Raw genomic sequence first — 13725 nt, 5'->3', positions numbered from 1 at the left:
GTTCTTGATGCGTATTGTGGTTTTTTCTGCTGCATTGGATCTAAAGGAACAATCATTTTACCCCCCATTACAATTGTGTGCTGAAATTTGATAGTGAACAATCTTGAATCTTAAATTGTGCTGAACCTAAACCAATTTTGTCCAGAATTAATTTCAAAAATATGGAACTGAGTTACACCACAGCAAAGCCAATGTTACGCAGTCAGCTTCTCGCCCACTATGGATGTGGACCGATTATACATTCTCTTTCATTCACCAGCTTGTGCAAGATTTATTGATTCTCACAACAACAGAGGAAACCAGTTTATTTTATTTGAATCCAACGATAAAGAAAGAAACCTTCAAACGTGATCTTCATTACTATTCACTCTCCTATATCCTTTGCTGGGTGATAGGAGAGTGCTGATGAAAATAAGATTTTCTATTAAAAACTATTCCTGTGCTTGCTTAAACTGTCTGCTGAAATCACTACCCAAGCACAGCGACAAGGAATTACCTAGTATGCAAAGTATTCAATGGTTCACTGGTTCAATTTAATATCAGAGAATGTATACAGTATACAACTTGAAATTCTTCCTCTTCGGGAAGAGAGGGGGAGCGGGAGAGGGAGGGAGTGGGGGGGAGAGAGAGGGAGAGGGAGAGGGAGATTGGCCCTGCAATAATGAGAGGGGAGACAAATAGCTCACTGGTCTGTCGCTACGACCTGCCGTGTCACTTGTCTGAGTTCCCCGGCTCGAGGACCAACAGACTCTCACTCACTGTTGAGAGAGAGGGAGATCGCTCGAGTGCAGGGGCCTTCCTTTGACGGCAGCATTTCACCACCTATTTCGATGTTTGAGGGCTTTCAAATACCAACAGACAGCAACTGAAAAAGTTATTAAGAAGGTAAAGAAGGAATAGGAAAGTACGGTGGATATTAAAGAGGATACCAAAAGTTTCTTCAGATACATAAAGTGTAAAAGAGAGGTGAGAGTGGATATCGAACTACTGGAAAACAATGTTATAGAGGTAGTAATGGAGAACAACAAAATAGCAGATGAACTGAAACCATCGAAACCAAGGAAAAACTACAGCACAGAAACAGGCCTTTTGGCCCTTCTTGGCTGTGCCAAACCATTTTCTGCCTAGTCCCACTGACCTGCACACGGACCGTATCCCTCCATACACCTCCCATCCATGTATCTGTCCAATTTACTCTTAAATGTTAAAAAAGAACCCACATTTACCACCTCGTCTGGCAGCTCATTCCACACTCCCACCACACTCTGTGTGAAGAAGTCCCCCCTAATGTTTACTTTAAACTTTTCCCCCTTCACCCCGAAGAAGTATTTTGCATCAGTCTTCATTGTGGAAGACTCCAGCAGTATGGTGTAAGTTCCAGGTGTCTGGGATCATAAAGTGTGTGAAGTTACCATTACTAGGGAGAAGGTTTTTGGGCAACTGAAAGGTCTGAATGTAGCTAAGTCAAGAGGTGGCTGAAGGGTGGAGCCATTAGTAATGGTCTGTCAAGAATCACTAGATTCTGGAATGGTTCCAGGAGACTGGAAATGTTGCAAATGTCACTCCACTCTTCAAGAAGGGAGAGAGGCAGAAGAAAGGAAATTATGGGTCAGTTAGTCTGTCCTCAGTGGTTGGGGAGATGCTGGAGTCGATTGTTAAGGATGTGATTTCAGGGTACTAGGAATTCTTTGTCTATTCTGCTTGTTATTTCTTCAAAGGAGATGTTATGTGTTTGGTCTTTGACAAAGAGCCACATATGAGGCTGCTTAACAAGCTACGAGCCCATGGTATTACAGGGAAGATTCGAGCATGGATAAAGCAGTGGCTGACTGGCAGGAAGCAAATTGTGTAAATAAAGGGACCCTTCTCTGGTTGGCTGCCAGTGACTAGTGGTGTTCCAAAAGGGTCTGTGTTGGGACCGATTATTTTTATGTGAAAAGTTAATGATTTGGATGATGGAATTGATGGCTTTGCTGCAAAGTTTGCAGGTGATATGAAGATAGCTGGAAGGGCAGGTAGTTTTGAGGAAATAGAGAGGCTACAGAAGGACCAAGATAGATTAGGAGAATGGACAAAGAAGTGGCAGATGGAGTACAGTGTCGGGAAGTGTCTGGTCATGCACTTCGGTAGGAGAAATGAAGGGGTTGTTTATTTTCTAAATGGAGAAGCAACACAAAAACAAAATGAGGCACAAAGGGACTTAGGAGTGCTTGTGCAGGATTCCTTGAAGGTTACTTTTCAGGATGTCTGTGATGAAGAAGGCAAATGCAATGTTAGCATTTATTTCAAGAGGACTAGAATATAAAAGCAAGGGTTTAATGTTGAGATTTTATAAAGCACTAGCAAAGCCTCACTTGGAGTACTGTGAGCAGTTTTGTGCCCGTTGTCCTAGAAAGCATTTGCTGAAACTGGAGAAGGTTCACAAAAATGATTCCAGGTTTGAGCAGCCTGTCATATGAAGAGCGTTGATGGCTCTGGGCTTGTATTCACTAGATTTCAGTAGAGTGAGGGGTGACCTCATTGAAACCTATAAAATGGTGAAATGCTTTGATGGAGTGGATATGGAGAGGATATTTCCTATGGTGGGAGAGACTAAAATGAGAGGACACAGCCTCCGAATAGAGGGGCGTCCTTTTAGAACTGAGATGAGGAGGAATTCTTTAGCCAGAGAGTGGTGAAGCTATGGAATTCATTGCCACAGACAGCTGCAGAGGCCAAGTCTTTATGTATATTTAAGGCAGAGGTTGATAGATTCTTGATTGGTCAGTGCTTGAGGAATATGGGGAGAAAGCAGGAGACTGGGGCTTAAAGGGAAAATGAATTGGCCATGATGAAATGGCAGAGCAGACTTGATGGGCCAAATGGCCTAATCCTGCTTCTATGTCTTATTGTCTTAACATTCTGTTACATCATTAAATTAAACAATCTCATTATAATATAACTGTACAACATTTTTCTAATAAAACATGAATGTTGATAATCATAACCATTAATACTTTTTCTGAAGCTTGCTTTCAGTGAACACAGTGGAGTGGAGAAATACCATAAATGGAAGCAATGTTGTGGAGAAGTCACTCCACAATGGACACATGGGTTTACAGAATAGCTGAAAGATTTTGCTCATCATTTTTAGAAGCTGTTAAAAATTACAAAACTTTTAAAAACAATAGAAATGTAATTTTAAAAAAAACAATGGAAAGGGAAAGATTTTGATTGGGGGAGAATGACAGACAGTTACTAGTTTAAAATTGCATAAGGTGAGAGGTAGAGAAACTAATGTTTTGACACAGTGCCTTGAAGCTGAAACTTTTAAATGATTTTTGTAGTATTCACAGGCTTTGACTGAAAGAAATATTACTGTGTACCTGTATAGTCTGATGGCCTTGAACTTGCTGAAACAATGTAAGGAGATAAAAGCATCAATTTGGTTTATTCTTTGAGAGTTCTGCTGTCAAACCTATATAAGGAAATAAGAATCTCAGTGAATTTTCAGAGTGAAAGGTTCTATGGCAACAATAATATTTCACTTTACTACACCATACTGTTAGAAAATCAGAATTTTTCTCATGTTAGCTTCAACTAATGCTGTGCTTGTGTTTTCACATTCAGGTGGAAACAATTGGAGATGCCTATATGGTTGTGTCCGGGCTCCCAGTACGGAATGGGAAACTCCATGCGCGAGAGATTGCTAGAATGTCCTTAGCATTACTGGATGCTGTGAGATCGTTTAAAATACGACACAAGCCCAAAGAACAGCTAAAGCTAAGAATAGGCATGCACACAGGTAAATCACCTTAATATCTGTTGTGGTTTTCATTAGGAATACATAGGTTTTCTTTAGAGATTCTGCTATTCAGAGCATTGCTTGGTAACACCCTTTACTGGCTGTGATTCTGCAGGGGTTCTACTCTTTCTCCTTGGGTCATAGTTACAATGTGTATACTAATGGACTTTTATTTATTTTGCCTTTTTCCAATCAAAAGTCTCATGCAATGAAACTGCGTTTTAGCAAGGTACCACGCCAAGGTCAGTACCTATAACATTCCACACTGACTTTGGAAGAAATATTATAAAAATGGAAGTTTCCTGTCATTGGCTTGGTGAGATTTTTGTGGTAATCAGTGGTAGATATTTAACTAAGGGCTTTGAGTCATGAAGAAAGCTTCGTCGAGTCAGGACTGAGGAACAAAAACTGAGAAAGGATATGGTGCAGAATTTTTAAATAAAAAAGAATTTGGATATGTACAGTTCGACCATTTCACTTGATGTGTAAGGTAGTGGCTAGGGGATAAAAAGATTAAGTAAAATTAGCTTCAATGCTATGAATCAACTACTGGACTAAACTTGAGGAGCAAAAAAAACAGAACTAAACAAATTCCCATGAGATGTGTTTTCAGTTTTATATATATAAATTGTTAATTAGTTCAACTATTTTTATTTGATGATAGAATATGAATGTCATTGGGACGGCTATAATTTATTGCCCATCCCTAATTGTCTTTCAAGTGAATGGCAGTGTTTTGGAGTCAAACATAGATCAGACCAGGTAAGGATGACAGGTTTTTGGAACAGCTTCTTCCCAACCGCCATCCGATTCCTGAACAGCCCATGCTCACTACCTCGCTATTCCACTCCTGCCCTATTTATTCATTTTGTATTTTTAAGTCTTGGTCTGTACTGCCAACATAAAACAACAAATTTCATGACATTATGCATCAAGATAATAAATCTGATTCTGATTTGCTGAAGGGCACTGGTGAATCCCAGGGACTGCGCTGAAGGAATTGGTTTTTTGATCCAGCCTCTGCAACTGCTAGCCAACTGGTCTAAAACTGCTTAATTTATTAGACAAATGACTCCTTAACCAAGAACAGTTTCCTTTTTCCACTGCCCCCATCCCACCAACCTTCTGTAAAACCACTTCCTGAATTGTTCTTCACTGTTTACAATATCCCATTATGACTCCACCCTGGAATCATGGCCATCTCTTAAGGCAACCTTACAGTTAAAAATGGGGCATGAAATTTGTTTCACCTTGGGAGTGAATTAATTTTTCTTTACCAAGTGAAAGTAGACAAATTTGTTGCCAAAGAAAACATACATATTGGAGTTATTTAGGAAGACATGTTTTAAATGATTCATTGCTTGTGCTTGTTCCAAAAAGTTCCACAGTGAAATATACTGTTGTGTGTAAAAGATGATTTTAATGATTCAAGAATAATTGGGAACCATTTTTCTTTTTGCTTACTTCATCAGGTCCAGTGTGTGCTGGGGTTGTTGGGTTAAAAATGCCACGTTATTGTCTATTTGGAGACACTGTTAATACAGCATCTCGTATGGAATCTACTGGAGAGGGTAAGCATTCATTAAGAAAAAATATTTTTAAAGGTTGTTCATTTTATCTAATGTATAAGTATAAAGAGTGTTTTTATTTTGAATATTTTAAGATATTCATTGGAAATTATAAAAACTGCTGATTGAAGACTTAGATTTTTTGATGTAGCCAAAAATTAGAACTAGAACTTACAGAAATTAGAATAGGTGATATTTCAATGTACTCTTCCATAACAGTGTAAAATCTTGTTAATTTTCATTTGAGGTTGATTGTCAACCAAAGGATTGAAGGGACAAAGTGACCAAGAAAAGTGATCTGTAGGTAATCTACAGATCAGCCATAAACCCATTGGGTATTGGAAGTGGCTGATGGATACAATATTCTTTTCCAGTCTACTATTACAGCATATCCTACATTTTGATTATCCTGCCACTGAAATCACGTCCAACTCCATTGCTCCTGATTTATAATCGCTGCACTTGGTAGCGGTTCTAAGACTCTGTTTCTTAAATCCTTCCCATTACCCCAAATCACAAAAGCCACCGTTGGATTGCTGTATTTTTCATTGTATAGACCCTTGTCCTGGTATTAATTTAAAATTGGGCTAGCAGCCATGGAAATGGAATGTTGTTACCATTTAAATGTATTTAACTTGGAGACTTCAGAATTCTTTCCAGAGTACTCTTCATAGCTTCCCTGGTCCAAAGACTGTGCAATGATTAAATCTTCCAGTGTTAGAGCTGCTGAGGTGTTTATTCACTGGGAACCTCAGCAGTGACACTGATTGCAGCACTGGAATCACTTTTATGACCATGCCAGCTACTTGGGGGTGGATCATAGATCTCGGGATATTTTCCCTGCAGATTTTGGCTGATTAGTTATAGATTTATATGGCACACAAGCAGGGTCTACAGCCCAACTCATCCATGCTGGCCTGGTTGCCTACCTGAGCGAGCCCCATTTAACACCTCATATACCCCATATCTAAACCTTACCATGTGCTTGTCCAAATGTCTTTTAAATGTTGTAATCGGACCTACCTTTACCACTTTTTCCAGACAGCTCATTACAAATACCCCATCATCCTCTGTGTGAAAATGTTGCCCCTCAGGTGCTCTTTAAAGCTTTCGTCTCTTACCTTAAATCTATGTCTTCTAGTTTTAGACTCGTACTCTGAGAAAAAGACAGTAACCATTCATTTTATCTATGCCCCTCATGATATTATGTACTTCTGTAAAGTCACTCCTCACTATCTCACTCCAGTCTATAGCCCCATTCTCTCCTTGTAGCTCAAGTTTTTCAGTCCTAGTAACCTCCTTGTGAATTTTTTCTACTTATTTTTCCAGCCTAGAGAGACATCCCTCCTGTAGCTAGAACTTCTAACAATACTCCAAGTGTGGTCTCACCAATGTTTAATATAGCAGTAATATGATGCCCCAGCTCTTGAACTCAGTGCCCTGACCAATGGAGAAAAGCATACCAATCACCTTCATCACCTTGTCTGGCCACTTTCAGGGAATGATGTACTTGTACCCCAATGCCTCTCTGTTCTACAAAATTGTCCAGGGTTCTCACATTTACTTTCTATGTCCTTTTTTCACATGGATATGGGACAAACAGCATGGGAAATGGGACTAGCTCAGGTTGGTAACTTTGCTGGCATAAATGAGTTGGTCTGAAAGACCTGTTCATGTGCTGTATCAATCTTTAACTAATAAGCCAAAATCTGCAGAAGAACATGTCCTGAAATCGGTCATCATCATATCTTGTCACACCGGACAGCCAGCCACTCTCGTGTTGTTTGGTTGATGTTGAGCAGGTCAGTGTCAGCTAAATCAGGTGAGAGTGGGCAGTTGCGCAGAACATGTTCAATGTTCTGCACCCTTTCGCCACACTCACAGGATCCGCTGGTCTTTAAACCCCACTTTGTCTCCCTTCCTACAAACTCCCGCTCTCGCTCTGTTGAGAGTGCACTGCTTCCGTCTGCCAAGCAGTGCCCCGTCTGATAACATTTCTGTGGGGTCTTGCACTGTATTGTTTGGTGGGGTTCTGGCTTCTGTTTGTTGCCAGAGGTCAATCCTGTATGTTTGGGGGGATGTTCTGTGCAGTAATTCCTCCACTGTAGCAAAGCTTTTCCTCGATTTCAGGCGGTTGGAAACTGGCACATGTGATGTAGTGGGTGCCGTGGATCCGAGTTCTGTTTACCTTTTTCAATTTTTGTTGTAATGAGTCTTCGGATCTCTGGGGGAGCAATGCCTGCAAGTGTGTAAATGATGTTAGTGGGTGTGGGGCGCAGTGTGCCCGTGATTATTCAGCAGGCTTCGTTAAGCAATGGGTCTATTTCTTCGCATGAACTGATCTGCCCCACACAGGTGCACAGTATTCTGCAGGTGCATAGGAGAGTGCGAGGGCAGTTGATCTAAGTGTGTGAGCATTAGCTCCCCGTTTCGTGCCTGCTAATTTTTTCAAGAGAGAATTGCAAGAGCCAACTTTCCCTTGGAGTTTTTGGATGTGGGTGGCAAATGAGAGCGTCCTATCCAGTGTCACGCTGAGGTAAATTGGAGTCGGATGGTGTTCGAGCTCCTTCCCACACCAGAAGATCTTGAGTTTCCGAGCTGCTTCTCGATTCCTCAGGTGGAATGCACACACTTGAGTTTTTGATGAATTTGGGTTCAGAGACCATATTTCATAATACTGCTTCATTACTTCGAGGACTGCTGTAAATCGTACTTCAACGTCTTGGAAGGAGTTGGCTTGTGTTGCTGTGCATAGGTTGTCTGCATAGATAAACCTGCGTGTGTTACGAAAGGTTGGTTGGTCGTTTGTGTGGACATTAAATAGTAGAGGTGCCAGAACTGATGCTTGTGGTAGTCCATTCTTTTGTGGATGCTACCTATTCTTAATTCCATTCATTTCTACATAAAATCGATGATTTTCTAGGAGGCTTCTTATTACTTTGACTCTGGTTTCGTTCTTTAACATTTTACATAATTTCAGTAGAAGGCCTCTGTGATTCACAGTGTCGTATGCTGCTGTTAAGTCAACGAATACTGCCCCTGTAATTTATCGCATTTCACCTGAAATCGGTGATCTACCCCAAGTGGCCAGCATGGCCATAATAACATTTCTAGTGCTTTCATCAGTGTCCCAGTTCATTCACTCAGTGCTCAGTTCATTGCTCAGTGTTGAAAAGTTTAATTTGGTTTGGTTTAATTTATCAAAATGGAAGGTTTTGCCCTTGCCAGAGTTAAATTCTATCTGCCATTCCTTGGTCTACTTTCTCAGTTGGTCTAGATGGTGTTGGGTTTTAAATAATCACCTTTGCTATCCACCATACCACCAATTTTATAATTATCCACAAACTTACCAACCATGCAAATATATTGTCATCCAAATTCTTCATATCGATGAAGAACAACAGAGGACGCAGCATTGACCCCTGGTGCACATACACACTGCTAGTCACATACATACAGTGTGGGAATCTACCCTCTGCTACCATCCACAATAACGCATACAAAGAGCTGGAGGAACACAGCGGGTTAGGCAGCATCTATGGAAAGGAATGAAGAGTTGACGTTCTGGGCTAAGACCCTTCATCAGGACATCCTCTGTCTCCTTCGACCAAACCAACAATTAAGCAATATTTGGCCTTTTTGCTATGCACAGCTTTTGGCTTGCTGAAAGTGAATGAAATCCAATTTGTAGGTGCATCCATCAACAAAAAGTGGGAAAAATCCAATCCCGTCAATTCCTGCCCTAACTTGTTCATCAGCAAAATGACAGCAAGGGCATTGACAGTACCTGCAAACTAAATTTACTCCATACTGAATAGATTGGATTCCTCTTTAGCTACTCTGTGCTCAACTACGTGTAGAGAAAGGAACGGTACAGTACACTGCAGGTCCTTTGATCCACAGTGTTGTGCAGAATTTTTAACCTACTCCAAGATCAATCAAACCCTTCCCTTCCAAATAGCCCTCTATTTTTCTTTCATCTATGTGCTTATCTAAGTGCCTCTTGAACAACCGTAATGTATCTGTCTCTACCACCATCCTAAACCAGGTACCTCCTGTAGCTAACAAAGTGACTACTGAATATACGTTCACTTGTCTTCTGCTGCTGTAGCCCATCTGTGTTGTGGGTTCAGAGAGGCTCTTCTGCACATCACCTTTGTAACGTGTGGTTACTTGAATTACTGTCGGCTTGATCCAGTCTTGTCTGACTCCTCTGACTGCTCTCATTAACAAGGCATTTCCACCCACAGAACTGCCACTTAATGGATTTTTTTTTCGTTTCAAGCACCATTCTCTGTGAACTAAACACTTTCGTGCGTGAAAACCCCAGGAGATCAGCAGTTTCTGAAATTCTCAAACCACCCTGCCTGGCACCGACAGTCGTTCCACCGTCAAAGTCACTTAGATCACATTATTTTCTCATTCTGATGATTGGTTTTGGCAACAACTGTACCTCTTGACCATGTCTGCATGCTTTTAAGTGTTGTGCTGCTGCCACATGATTGGCTGGTTATATATTCACATTAACAGACAGCTGTATAGGTGTCCCTTATAAGGTGGCCAAAGAGTGTATGTTTGAAAACTACACCAGCAAACTGGTGATGAGTTGACAGCGGCAGGAGATATATTCATCCAGGAAAACTGCATCTGAACCATGAGGATCAGGAATGTCAGCAACTCAGTCTTTATCTGCCGCCACAACAGGCATTCCTCCAATGTGAATTCCTTCCTGCTGCATTCACTTGAGAAAACTCTGCCACAACCCACTACCTCCCCCTACCTTTAACCGATGATTCCAAAGCATCCTTCCTCTACTCCTCCAACTAATCGAGAAGCTTCTTCTTCCAAAAGATGGAAATGAACAGTGTATCTATTCTGTGCACAGTTCAGGTTGATGGAGATTATTGCCAGTCGTCCTCAGCTGTCGCCTTTTTTTTTTGCTGGTTTTAATACTAACCACTGAATTTGCCTATTAATTTGGCCAGCTATGAGAAGAACAAGAGATTGGCCGCAGAATAAAGTAATTATAGTAGGGTTATGTTATATTTTGCAAGACCTTTACCTGTTCAGAATTTCATAGTTTCATGTCTTGCAACCTCCTATCTGGTTATTTATCAAGACCTTTATTGTGAATGGTTGGTGCTGGAATCGTGCTGGCATCCTGCTGAAACCCCTCTCGCCCCTTGTGATTTAATACCCAGTCAATGGGACCCAAAGAGCACTTGTACCAATGTGAGCCTTGCACCAAGTAGCTGGAACAAAACCTAAGGACTATAAATTCAGTAATTTGTGAAGCGTGTAAATTCATGATTATTTTTGTAGTAAGACTCAGAAGAAAAAGTTCTAAATGGCAGTAAAAAATATTTTATTTTGATTGAAAATGTGTTAATAGTTAAATCTGTAACATTCTTTGGACTAATTTATAAACTTAAATAGATCTGAGGACAGCCATCCCGGAATTTGACTTTGAGTTACTATACCCTTGAAATGTGATAGTCAACTTAGTCGGCTGCAAGAGCCCTCAGAGGCCATATCCAAGCTAAGATAAACCCTTAAGCTAAACAGTTCCTGAAATTAGAACCACATAAAGAATTTGGCAGCAAAAGCTAAAACACAAAAATCAATTTAAAGAAAACTAGTCTCGAGTACATTTCTGTTTTCATCTCATTGTTGACATTTACCTTTGTTGTTAGCATTGAAAATCCACGTATCCTCAATGACCAAGAATGTTTTGGATGAATTCAAAAGTTTTAAACTGGAACTCCGTGGAGACGTTGAAATGAAGGTAAATTTATATCCAAATCAGGTTTAGCATGATGGTAATCTCAGAATCATGGTTATTGATGCTATGAATGGAACATGAGCCATCTAGAAAATTTTAAACGATGAAGGATCGATGCTAACAATACCTTTTGGTATTGACAGTGATATAACGGTGGTTATAAATTCATACTTCATTCGAAGTTCAACTGAGGTGCAGTTCTTGCTAAAGAAAGATTGAACAATGCAATTAAATGATGTGGTGATCTCCATGACATTTTTTTTTTAGAGTATCCCATAGGTTATGAAGTATTTTTGAAACATGACTGCTGAATATTTAATTTTTAACCTCATATTTAATTTTTGCCCAGTTAAAAAAAAATTACCCTGAAATCCTATTGCTACTATGCAAAGAATTTGACAAAAGATTTAAATAATGAAAAAAACAGTACATCCCCATTCTTTGAAGTTTCACATGTGGTAAAGACAGAAATCCCACATGGTCAGTAAATGATTGGATGGACTGCCTGCCCATTGTGTTTTGTAAAATTTCTGCAATTAATGAAAATTGTAAAAATATTATCAACAGATGATCTGATGTTTTGGTTTATCATCCAAGCATTGGAGATTAAAGTCGTAGTAGAAAGATTCATAGATTCTAGATCTCTAGAGCAAGGGTTCCCAACCTTTTTTAATGCCATAGACCAATACCATTAAAGTAAGGGGTCTATGGACCCCCTGCTCTAGAGTATGCTTCATCAACAGAGAGTGCAGCCATATTGAGTAGTCTCAGTGATCCAAAATAAATTGAAAAACTGATTTAGACTGTCAGTTTGCATTGAGGCAATGAACATATAAAAGACTGGCACAGAATTAGGCCATTTGGCCTATTGTGTCTGCTCCACCATTTTATCATGGCTGATCCATTTTTCCTCGCAGCCCCAATCTCCTGCCTTTCTCCCCCCCCCACCTCCAAATCCCTTCATGCCCTGACAAATCAAGAATCTATCAACTGCTGTCTTAAATGTACATAAAGACTTGGCCTCTACAGCTGCCTGTGGCAACAAATTCCACAGATTCACCACTCTCTGGCTAAAGAAATTCCTCTATTCTGAAGCTATGTCCTCTGGTCTTAGACACTCCCACCATAGGAAGCAACCTCCTCACATCCACTATATTGAGGCCTTTAAAATTCAAAACCCTTCATTCTCCTGAATTCCAGTGAATAGAGCCCAGAGCTATCAAACGCTCTTCATATGAAAAGTCATTTAATCCTGGAATCATTTTCATGAACCTCCTTTGAACCGTATCCAGCTTCAGCACATCCTTTCTAAGATAAGAGGCCCAAAAATGCTCACAATACTTCAAGTGAGGCCTCACCAGTGCCTATAGAGTCTCAACATCACACCCTCGCTGTTATATTCTAGTCCTCTTGGAATGAATGACAACATTTCATTTGCCTTCCTGACCACAGACTCAACCTGCAAATTAACCTTTAGGGAATCCTGCACAAGGACTCCCAAATCCCTTTGTGCCTCAGATTTTTGTATTTTCTCTCTATTTAGGAAAAATGTCAACCTTTTCATTTCTTCTTCCAAAGGGCATGGCCATATACTTCCCGACCCTGTATTCCAAATGCCACTTCTTTGCCCATTTTCCTAATCTGTCTGTCCTTTTGTAGCCTGTCTATTTCCTCAAAACTACCTGCCCTCCACCTATCTTCATATCGTTTGCAAACTTTGCAACAAAGCTATTCATTCCATCATCCAAATCATTGACATATAACATAAAAATAAATATGTTGGAAGCTAGTTAGCTAATTATCATGCTATGGCTCTACACATTTGTATGCAAGACCATTTTCATGGTTAGCCAAAATTCTACATTCAATCATAGATCTATAAATTAACATTAGTTACCACCTTCAGGGAAAAAAAAGTCTTAAAAATTGACTAAGATTGGTTTTGACAGCAATGGGGGAAATGTCCATTTAAACACACTAATTATCATTTTGATCTTTTTGTGACTGGCCATAATCTTGGCGTGAACGAGAAAATAGATGGATAAGTTTTCTTTGAGACAAATGTGATGGAAAGCTCACTGATAGAAGAACTTGGATAATTTTTAGCTTGCATTTGTACTGGGGACACAAAGGCTGCTTGTCAGGGACGTCCATTTGGATTAACTTTGCAAGGCTCTGTGTAAGAAATACCTATTGCGTACAGTAGATAATATATAATGGATAAAGAACCAGTTGCTCAGAAATGAGCTACTGCCAAACATTGTAGAAACCCCTTTGAAAACTCTGTTGCTAATTCTCATAGGGCCAATCTTTCTCCTGGCCTTCTCAGACAATCTGTATCACCTTTGCCAATTGCACAATCAATCTTCACCATCTTCTCTCTGCATGTACAATTGGCAAATTTCCCACTGCCTTTCCAATTAGCTGGTTGCCTTTCAGCACATGATATGCATTGACAACTTGACAAAGATGCCAGAAATAGACTAAACCATGTTATTGCTTCAGTTCTCTACCTGCTGGTGATTTAATGACCTCTGCAGTTGATCTTCCACTGACAACTCAATAAAAAGTTAAACTAAAAGTTACTTCTA

At 40.0% G+C, this 13725-nt stretch overlaps 1 protein-coding gene across 1 annotated transcript in view; it reads left to right on the top strand.

Moving 5' to 3' along the window:
* The window catches only part of npr2 (natriuretic peptide receptor 2), a 160866-nt gene that overhangs the window by 133086 nt on the left and 14055 nt on the right, over positions 1–13725 (top strand). The window contains exons 20-22 of the mRNA XM_072252432.1: positions 3610–3784; positions 5257–5355; positions 11046–11137. Coding sequence (XP_072108533.1) covers positions 3610–3784; positions 5257–5355; positions 11046–11137 — 366 coding nt within the window. The remainder of the gene's footprint in view (positions 1–3609; positions 3785–5256; positions 5356–11045; positions 11138–13725) is intronic.

The sequence above is a fragment of the Mobula birostris genome, chromosome 3, assembly GCF_030028105.1.
Source record: "Mobula birostris isolate sMobBir1 chromosome 3, sMobBir1.hap1, whole genome shotgun sequence".
NCBI lineage: Eukaryota > Metazoa > Chordata > Chondrichthyes > Myliobatiformes > Myliobatidae > Mobula > Mobula birostris.
The sequence above is the reverse complement of the archived record's forward strand: the minus strand, read 5'-3'. Positions and strand labels throughout refer to the sequence as shown.